The 10,889-nt window shown below is 33.9% G+C and overlaps 1 protein-coding gene across 4 annotated transcripts; it reads right to left on the reverse strand.

Moving 5' to 3' along the window:
• Positions 1-382: 382 nt before the first annotated feature.
• On the reverse strand, positions 383-10,620 carry LOC131661047 (uncharacterized). Of its 4 annotated transcripts, none has more exons than XM_058930449.1 (10): positions 2,793-2,917; positions 2,441-2,698; positions 2,212-2,283; positions 1,845-2,122; positions 1,571-1,765; positions 1,365-1,475; positions 1,199-1,280; positions 1,006-1,089; positions 806-904; positions 383-563 (listed from the first exon to the last, which is right to left on the reverse strand). In XM_058930449.1, exons 1-9 carry the CDS (start codon positions 2,847-2,849, stop codon positions 806-808), a joined length of 1,236 nt encoding a protein of 411 aa, XP_058786432.1. In that variant the 5' UTR covers positions 2,850-2,917; the 3' UTR covers positions 383-563. The 4 variants fall into 4 exon arrangements, with proteins under 4 accessions (XP_058786432.1, XP_058786431.1, XP_058786435.1 ...); XM_058930448.1 differs by having other exon boundaries at positions 1,006-1,101; positions 2,793-2,913; XM_058930452.1 differs by lacking the exons at positions 806-904; positions 1,006-1,089 and having other exon boundaries at positions 2,793-2,928.
• Positions 10,621-10,889: the final 269 nt, after the last annotated feature.

Here is a 10,889-nt window from a genome sequence, read left to right on the forward strand (position 1 = left end):
GTCAATTTTCTTGTAGTGAAGTGCTGCTAAAGTACCACTTTAACCATCGCTTTTTTCTTAAATGCGCTGTTAAAGGCCCCCTTTAGGCAGCGCTTTTCTGAAACAAAGTTTTTAAATAGCTTTTAGGCAGCGTTTCTCTTTAAAAGCGCTGTCTAATGTCCACGAAATTTTTAAATGGATCTATTTAAAAAAGGCTTGCCCCAGGTTTTCACCACATTTTGCACCTGTACAATATACCATTACAAATTTCACCTATAAACAACAAAAAGAAACTCTATTTTTTAGAGCTAAGATGCTAAGAATATATATATATATATATATATATATATATATATATATATATATATATATATATATATATATATATATATATATATATATATACGAATAAACTTTGAATTTTTTATATGCTAAGAATATATTAATAAACAACAACAAAATTACATCCAATTCAATGAAAACAATTGCATTATCCAAAACATTGTTATTTTTTACACAAGTCAAAAGGATGCTAAATATCTACTTTTTCTTCTTGCCAGCTAACCTTTTTACCCTTCAATATCCTGCAATTGCATCAAATTAACCATTATAATCACAAAACAGAATAACAGAAAACCAAAAACAAAATAATATAAAGGTGAAAAACATTCTACATTAGTGTATATAAAACCATTCTACATTTTCCAGGAATGTATTTCAAACGGCCTACATATCACTTAATAATCTATGTAGATAAATCAAATATTGCAACATGCACTTGGCTATACTCAAAATTCTCATTAATTATAGTAAAATTTCAGTATACCTATACAACTTTCAACTCAATCATGAATTGACACCATTCCTCCTTAAGTTCATCCAACTTAGATTTTGAGTAAGTAGCACACTTGAAGTCGTCAAAATACTACAAAATAATATAACATGGTATGTTTAAGTTAAAACTATTTAATTATATGAGAAATATGTGTTAAATATTAAAATAACTCTTAAGTTAGAAATCCATACCTTGGACGGAATCTCTATTTGATTCGAAAGAAGAATTTCTTTCATAAACTGCAACATGTAAAAACCGCAATCTACTTCATTACGCTGCCCAGGACACTACACATGGAAAGAAAATATGGATAAGGCCTAAGTTTTATCACGTATATATCATCACTATTTATATAATCAAAATTGTGAAACATAATTAATATACCTCCACTTGAATCCATGTGATGTTGTTGGCTTTACTCTTTGGTACTTGACTTCCTCTTTGTGCTCGAAAAACTTGTATAACGCTAATAAAACATAAACGCATAATTTAAAACAATTCCCATAAATAAATAATTATACACACGAATATTTAGAACAATCTCACTTACGTATCAACCAAATTCTTCATAGCTTCGTATGTACTAACTGGATTGTGTAAGGAATCCAGAAAATATACAACTTCACTGATAGGATTAATCGCGACCAACAACCAATGCCCACTGTAAGGCAAAACAAATGTGAGATGAAAACTTTCTACACAATGTAAAAATATGAAAAATTATTATAATAGATGAATTTAGAATTAAAGTCTAACCCGTTGCCGGTATTAAACGGTAAAAAGAACAACTTTTCTGAATTTATGCTGGCCATAAAACGGTTGAGTACATACGCCATGACTTCATCCGGTTTAGATATGATTAACCCTAAGTTGGTAATGAAGGGAGCTAAAAAAGCGAATCTTTGCCTCAATCTCAATCCAGTCGGGTGCATCAATTTTTCATACAAAAACCTTAAATAAAAGACCTCATTAACATTTGAAATGAGTAAATGAGTTGTTCATTTAATTAAACAAATTAGATCGGATATACCTTATGTATGTATCAATAACACCGAGGCCTAATTGCGTATGTTCAAAAATTTGTTCAAAATCCTCCATACCAATTGTTTCTTGATGCTCAATACCAAATACATCTTCCTCCATAGGTACAAGACGGGTGTTTCCTTGCGGAATATCAGAGAGTTCTAAAGAAGTTAAAAGGCACGACCTAAACTTACTGGGATTAGGTTTTTTCTTAGCCGCGGTCTTAGCAACAACCTTTTCAGGCTTCTTACCCTTACTGACATCTTCAATCTCTTTAGCATGCATCTAATTAAAGATCATATAATTAGTTAGGTGAAATATAAGATCACGAATTAACATTTTTCATGCATAAATATCATATAATTGTGATGTACCTGTTTTATTGATGCAACTGACTCGATTTTCCGCGGAGGCTCCTTGTCTTTTGCTTTGGATTTTGTTGGAGTCTTATTAACATAACCATGTAAAAACAAATGTGCGTAAAATGCGCGTTAAAACAATAGATACTCAAAGATTCATATATATATATATATATATATATATATATATATATATATATATATATATATATATATATATATATATATATGGTTTTAAGCATACCTCATCATCTACACTAATAAGGCTTGACGGCCATGCAACAAACGAACCTATTGCATCTCCCACCAATGTGGCATCCGAAACATCGTCAGGATGCGGTAATAACGCATCCTTCTCTACAGCAATGTCAACTGATACTTTTAAACAGCCAGTAGGGAGCGGTCTAGTGTGAAGTAATTCTCCCAAAGTATAATGCACTTTTCCCTTGCCAACCATCCGATAAGTTGGTGACGATATGTAGAGTTGGCAAGGTGAAATGCCCTAAAACCAATAATAAATTTCAAATTGTTATTGTGTATATATTTCAATTAAATAAATTAAGCTACTTTAATTTCATAATAATATATATAATTACCTCTGGAAGATTCGGTTCGAAAATTACAACCGATACTACCTTTGTCACTAGTAGCATTACAACATGAAGCTTGCTCTCTTAATTCTTTTTCCCTTTTCAATTCGCGGACTTCAGCTTGTAGTGCATACAAGGTTTCCTGCAGTTCTCTATTACTAGGAGCCTTCTGTTTTTTCATCTTCAAGGATGTTGGAGTGATTCCAAATCCCTTACCCCTCACCCGACCAGAATATTCAGGAACATTTAATGCGCGGCTAAGTATGCTCCTGCAATCATTGCCTTCATCTGGAGATATAGACTGAGATAGAGTCTCCTGAAATTCATATGAATATTCAAAATTTGTCTTATTAATATTTTACTAAACTTTTGATTTAATTAAAGAAATAATGCTATACTTACGCATTTTTCAAAAACTTTTTGAACATCTTCTTTGACAACTCCATCCTTTCCCACGCGGGCTTCCTTCCACAAAACATGTGGTGGAACAGATGTTTCAGAACTACTCTCCCTTGTTAACTACACATTAAGCCAAATAATATGATCAAATATAACTCACGATGAACAGGTATAACATTGAAATTTATAGATACTTACAATAGACTGTTCCAAGCGTCCATATCCCATATGCCCTTTTCTGTATGGATATGGGGGACCTGATGCTCTTTGCCGATTTGTTTCACTTCTACTCCGAAATTTTGGGTTTTTTCGTTTTTCTTTAAACGTTACCCATTCTTCAGGTGAAATCAAACTTTTATATCTTTTTAGATACTCTGCATCAACAAAATTTTTATTCGCATCCCTAAGATATCTCCTAGTTAAAAAAGTCCTAAACCCTCTTAGTAGTCTTCCGGCCAACTTGAGACAAAGTTTTCTTCTATTATCCTCCATGTTGTTGAAACTCCTCTACGAAAAACATACACAGTGTGTTAGTACAAGTAATTTAAAGATGTAATCGTCATTAAAAACAAATAACATCACATATGGTACCTGTATCTCCATCCAAAGTTTGTCTTTAGCTTCTTTCAAATTTCTATCTCTCCATTCATCACAAGTAATTGGACTTGCATTCCTTACGAGTGCACCAATAAAACTTGTAATCTTTGAACCGTTAGGCTCAATTAGTAGGCCACTTTCGCTCCAATGCGCATCTAATAGTATGCATTGGTCTCTTTTCTGAATGACTTTCTTCATAAGTGTTATTCCTCTTCTAATTTCCGCTTCCTGATCAACAATGTCCTCATGATCTCCATCATCAATATCATCATCATGTCGTTGATCCTCGTTACTAGCCATCTAATTAACCTATAATAAGAAAAACATAATCAATGACACTCATAAAATTCTTGTATCAATATAAAACATAAACTTATTACATCATAAGATTACACTATACACAATAATTTATTGATTAACACATTCAGACATACTAGTAACACTCACATAGTTACATTATCAAATATTATCATATAGTAATCACAGGATAACACGATGAACAATGAAAATAAAACAAAAAATAGGTACTAAATATCACTCACACGAACCAAATACGCACATAAATTTATTGACAATGACATAATATATAATATTTTATGATATTACTTCTTTCACTAACATCTCTTTCTTTTCTTGGTTGAAATACGAATTACTTGTTTCTTAGCAATGCGGACGTCAGAATTGATCCAAATTCCCTCATCATGATCCTTTCTGATATATGACTCATCCGTTATACTATTCTCATCTTGATCATTCTGTCTAACACTTGACTGATTCTCATCATCAATATCACCTTGATCTACACCGGTATCATCAACCACTTTGTTAGATAAAAGCAATATAGACCATTTCGTACTCATCGGGTCAGTGACATAAAACACTTGTTTAGCTTGAGATGCTAGAATAAAAGGCTCGTCTTTGTACCCCACCCTATTAAGATCAACTTGCAGAAATCCTGACTTATCCATTCGTATGCCACTACTATTTACCCACTTGCAACCAAAGATAGGAATCTTAAACTTCTCGTAATCAAACACCCAAATGTGCTCAATAACCCCAAAATATGACAGATTTGCATATTTGGGGTTTAAGTCCTTCATACTTGATATGTGCATTGCTTCAGCTAGCACGGTGACACCACTATTTTGCATAGTACTTTTATCATCTTGTTCTTTGGTATAAAATGTGTATCCATTTATTGTGTATGCGCTGTGAGAAAACACATGCAAACTTGGACCATATGCCAAACATCTCAACCTTTCTGTTATTGAAGCGGGATCTGAAGAGCGCTTTGAATAAATATGATCCTTAAACCATTGTATAAAACTTTGATTGTGCTCTCGTACTATCCAATTTTCATTTATGTTTTGATTTAGCCCTCGGAGTACAACCTTGTGCATTTCAACATATGGCTCAACCTCACTGTCATTGTGCAGAACATACAAATGCACTTGCTCCCGTTCAACCCTTGATACTGTCACAATTTTATTTCCAATTAATTTTTTACCTTCCTTTCTTTCAAAAATTTGAGTTTTGGGGAGCCCAACGGATTGAACATTGGACAAATATTCAGTACAAAACTCAACTGCTTATTCAACAATGTATCGTTCAACAATACAACCCTCTGGGCGACTCCGGTTTTTCACGTAGCCTTTTAATATTTTCATATAACGTTCAACAGGGTACATCCATCTCATATAAGCTGGTCCACACAACTGTGTCTCTTTCACAAGATGAACAACTAGATGTACCATTATGTCAAAAAAAGAGGGAGGAAAGTACATCTCAAGCTCACACAAGGTAATAACTATTTCTTTTTGCAGTGCTGGTAAGACCTCAGGATCGATCACCTTACTACAGATTGACCTAAAGAAAAAACACAATTTAGTGATGGCGCTTCTTACTTTTTCTGGCAAAATGGAACGTATACCTATTGGTAGAAAATGCTCCATTATAACATGACAATCATGTGTCTTTAAACTCTTCAACTTGAGGTCTTTCATAGACACGAGTCTTCTAATATCTGAAGAGTATCCTTCTGGAACTTTTACTTCACTTAGAAACTTGCACAATATTTTTTTCTCCTTTCTAGATAGAGTAAAAGCAGCAGGTGGTAGATATGTTCGTTTTCCTTTCTTCACTGGTCTCAATTCAGTTCTTATTCCCATATTTAACATGTCCTCCCTTGCATTAACACCATCCTTAGACTTTCCTTTTATATTGAGTAACGTACCAATAACACTTTCGAATACATTTTTTTCAATATGCATAACATCGAGAAAATGTCTCACATACAAAGACTTCCAATATGGCAATTCAAAAAAAATCGACCTCTTCTTCCACCCACCTCTGACAACCTTATTTGCAAAAGGCTTGCCAAACTGAGTACTCACATCTTTCACCTTTTCAAAAATTTGATCACCTGTCAATATAGGTGGAGCTCTACGTTGTTCTGCCTTTCCATTGAATGCTTGTCTCCACCCACGGTAGTGATGTTTAGAATGTAAGAATCTACGATGACCGAGAAACACATTCTTCTGACAAAGGTCCAATCGCGTCGTATCAGTTTCATCTTCACAAACAGGACACGCTTTTTGAGCTTTAATGCTGTACCCTGATAGATTTCCGTATGCTGGGAAATCATTAATTGTGCCAAATAACATCGCCCTCAAATTGAAACTTTCTTTCCTATATCCATCATAAACCTCCACACCGTTATCCCACAAAATCTTTAAATCTTCGATCAAAGGTGTCAAGTATACATCTATGTCATTCCCTGGTTGTTTAGGCCCAGAAATTAACATAGATAACATCATGTACTTACGCTTCATACATAGCCATGGGGGTAGGTTATAAATCATAAGAATCACAGGCCATGTGGTATGTGAGATAATTTGAAGACCATGTGGGTTCATTCCATCAGTAGATAATGCCAATCGAAGGTTTCTTGCGTCTGCTCCAAAATCACGATAATCATCATCAATTTTCGACCACTGTGGTGAATCTGCCGGATGTCGATACTTTCCATCAATAATTCTTTCATCTGCATGCCAAGTCAAATGTCTTGCATCGGTTTCACTACGAAACATGCGCCTAAATCTCGGAATTATAGGAAAATAGCATAAGACTTTTGCTGGAGACAATTTTTTTTATATCGAGATAAACCGCATTTAGGGCACTCATTTAACGATGCATATTCGTTTCGAAACGAAATGCAATCGTTTGGACAAGCATGTATCTTATCATAGCTCATGCCAATAGAGCACAACATTTTTAATGTTCGATTAGGAAGAACATTATCCTCCGGAAGCATATCTCTCATGAGGGCTAATAACTCTGTGAAACTTTTATCCGACCATCCATTGCCCGCTTTTAAGTTGTACAACTTTAATACCGCAGACAGTCTTGTGAATTTACTGCAACCTTTATACAGCGGTTTCTCTGCATCACTTACCAACCTCTCAAACATTTTGGGACAGACCTTAAGATCTTCTTCGAGTGCTTCTGCAATCTCTTCGACTCGATCACAATCGTATGTATCCGTGTCATTGTCGTCTGGAGCATAGGTCGTCGTGTTACTTTTCTTCCCCGGTTCAACATTCTCGTTAATTTTCTCACCATGATATATCCAACACTTATAACTTCGATCAATCCCATGCGTCAGTAAATGCGGTTTCAATCCAGCTGCGTCAACCCGACCCCCATAATAACAACCCAAACAAGGACATTTCATTCGACCGATGTCTTTGACGTGTTCAACAGCAAACTTAACAAATTCCAATACCCCATTCTCGTACTCTTTTGACCTTCGATCGACATTCATCCATTTTTTATCCATGGAATTATCACTAATTAAGGTAAACAAAAACACTAATTAGTACGTGCATAAACACATGCAATTTCTATAAACACGTGCATATTTGTATGCATGCATAATTAGTACTCACATAATTAGTGGACCAAAATAAATTGTGAGATTAATACATCCACAAAAAGAGTATTAAATCTCAATTTTTAATTCACTTGTCCTATATAGTTTCTTTTCACATGGGCCATACACTTATTGTAGCCTATATAGTTGCTCAAATTAAACACCTGGTCTAATCATATAGGGTGTGTTTTTTGTGTGAATGTTTTTATGTTTAGGGTAAAGTTTGTGACTAATTCTAGATATTTTTCTTTTAAGTGGCCTCTAATGGTGTCACTATTATTGGTTTATATTTGCATCATTGGTAGAAAAATAGATTAAGGGCATTTATAGATGTACTCTAATCAATTAAATTTGAACCTTCCATATTGCTAACAGAAAATGTCATGTTATAGAGAGATACAAATATAAATTTAAATAAAATTGACCTAAATATTAGTGCATACTTTTTTTATAACATACACTTACAACAAGTAACATAAGATAGAAAAAGCAACATGATTCGAATTATGTCCAAAAAGTTGATTTGAATCATTGAATGGAGAAAAAAAACTTGATAAAAAATTCACAACATGATTAGAAAATTATCTCCTAAATTTACATAAACTTATATTTGAAGATATATTCACCACATTCTACTTTTCAACTATATAAAATCATATTTGAAGGTATATTCACTACATTCTACTTTGCAATTTATAGTAAAGATGAAAATATATCAATACATAATAAAAAATACTTTAAGGAATCTGTTTTTCTATCTCTTTCAAAACAAATGGTACATTCTCTTAAAATTACTATGGTATAAATATTTTAGATTAAAAGTGAGGAATTGAAATGTGTTCACTATCCTTGAATCCAAGTCTCTAAAAAATTATGTAGGTGAAGTAAACAGAACTTTCAATTTAACCCAGCACACTCATCTTGACTCACTAGAGTCAGGGCCAAAATAGTTCAACCATTAAAAAGTGCAGTGTCTTATGTTGTTAATTTCAGATCACGTTGAATCCCAAAAATGTTATAGTGGTGTAGCATATAGCCGTTTGCGCTGAAATTGCACGGCTTTTAGATGTCTATCAACTTACAAACTTAGCTTACAATGGTATTAGCTAGGAAAAATGAAACAATACATGATAATTGGTAGTATTAAAAGTAAAGCAGACATTATGCAATTTGATATATATTAGACAGATATTACAATATTTTCACAAAAAATTAGGCCGATAAAATTCTATTGAGAGCAATATGAGCTCTAGATTCCTAACATTGATTTTTCATAGACAATTTTGAAAATACAACAATCATATATATTGCATCATAAGTGCAAGCAAATGTAATACTACCTCCGTTCCTTTTTATAAGAGACAAGTGAGTTTTTAGATTCATTGAATAACCAATGTATTTGGTCTGTTTATAGACTATATACATTAATTACTCAATGAATCTAAAAAATGAATTGTCTCTTATAAAAAGGAACGGAGGTAGTAGTATTTAACATGAGATGGCCACAGACACAGACATATTACAAATCAAGTAAAAGTATAATTCTTAAGATAATGCTCCTGTATTAAATCTCTTTGAGCCTTACCCGCGTTCACCATTACAACTATATTAATATTGATAAACTTATGAAAATGAAATTCATTTTCAATTCCCAATCAAAATTATAATCCTTCAAAGAAACTGTTACAACAATTTCTTTGACCTCACTAAGACCATTGAACCAGCTTCACAATAATATAACTTCCAATCATACCCTAACCTCATTTCATTCTACTAGCCTAATTTCAATTGAATCTCTACTTCAGTCTCCAACTCCCAAATTAACCAATTTCTAACTGTTAACTGCACTGACAGTTAACATATCCCAACCGAAATCCAGTTTAACCACAAACTAACTGTCATAAACCTCTTAGTCAATTAACCTTTACTCTAATTGTTGCCATTAACCCTCCAACTGACAATTAACCTAACTGTCAAACAGGAATACAAACCCCTAACTGTTTCTCTAACGGCCATAAACAGAAAAAACCAAACTACTGACTTCCTAACACTATACTAACCTAACTGTAACAGAATTTCTAACACCTAAATACAGCTGGGAGGCCATGGGTGAGTTTTGACTTTCTAACTACTATTGCAAAGACTAAATCCAGTGCACAAAGTAAGCATAAATACTCAAAAACAGACTAATACACAAAATTAGAGATCATCATATGTAATCGTTAGGGAAACTAAAGTACAGAGTAGTAAAACTTAAGCAGAGAGAAGAATAAAACAGAATTGAACTAAAAAGGATAACATTACTCTTCAAAGGAAAGAAACTTCTCAAACTAGAAGAAAATATAATCTAAGAATTTAAGTTTGTCCTATGGTAATTACAGCAAGAATGTATAGCATATAAAGGATGTCGAGACTTACCGAAACGACGGCCAAACGTTGAGAAGAAACGAACGGCTGAGGGAGGATCTGGCAGAGGGCGTGTCAACGGAGCAGCCGAATAAAATGAACGTAGTCGGAAGGAGTTTATGCGGCTGTAAAGGGAGGGAGTACAAGCGGCTGTGAAAACTGAGGGATTTAAGGGAGCAGCTGTGAACGTAGTCGGAGGCTTCCACCGATTGTGTTACGGCGGCAGAAGAAGATATACACCCAGAAGAAGCGAATTTGTTACGGTGGCTGAAGGGAATTTCGTGAGATTTTCGTGAGAGACGAAAGAGGAAATTTCGTGAGCGAAGAGGGAATTTCGTAAGCGAAGAAGGGATTCACAAGGGGTTCAATTAGGGTTCTTCGAATTCAGAAGGTTTGTTTGTGGATTGAGAGAGTTTGTTCGTGGATTCAATAGATTTTTGGTTTGGGAGAAGAAGAAGAACGATAGGGTTTTTAGATTGGGAGGGTTTTACGTTTGTGAGATTATGTTTATCAATTTCAATTTTAATTATACTAAGCCAGCGCTTTTATTGAAAGCGCTTTCTAATTGGAACCTAAGCCAACGCTTCTCTAAAGCGCTTTCTTATACATAACTATACCAGCGCTTTTAATTATTTTTTTTTAAATTTATTTGACTTTCTACAGCCCTTTATGAAAAAACGCTGGCTAATATTGTCCTATACCAGCGCTTTTTAAAGCGCTTTCTAATGTTAACCTATACCAGCGCTTTTTAAGAAGCGCTGTCTAAGGTC

This window comes from Vicia villosa, linkage group LG3, assembly GCF_029867415.1.
Source record: "Vicia villosa cultivar HV-30 ecotype Madison, WI linkage group LG3, Vvil1.0, whole genome shotgun sequence".
NCBI classification, from domain to species: Eukaryota; Viridiplantae; Streptophyta; class Magnoliopsida; order Fabales; family Fabaceae; genus Vicia; species Vicia villosa.

Excerpts from the sequence above, each read along its gene's own strand:
- LOC131661047 (XM_058930448.1), bottom strand. The coding sequence starts at position 2,849 with ATGCTACTAGTGACAAAGGTAGTATCGGTTGTAATTTTCGAACCGAAT. Across the intron at positions 2,284-2,440 it reads TTATTAGTGTAGATGATGAG|ACTCCAACAAAATCCAAAGC; the intron begins GTATGCTTAAAA and ends TATGTTAATAAG. Across the intron at positions 2,123-2,211 it reads CAGTTGCATCAATAAAACAG|ATGCATGCTAAAGAGATTGA; the intron begins GTACATCACAAT and ends ATCTTTAATTAG.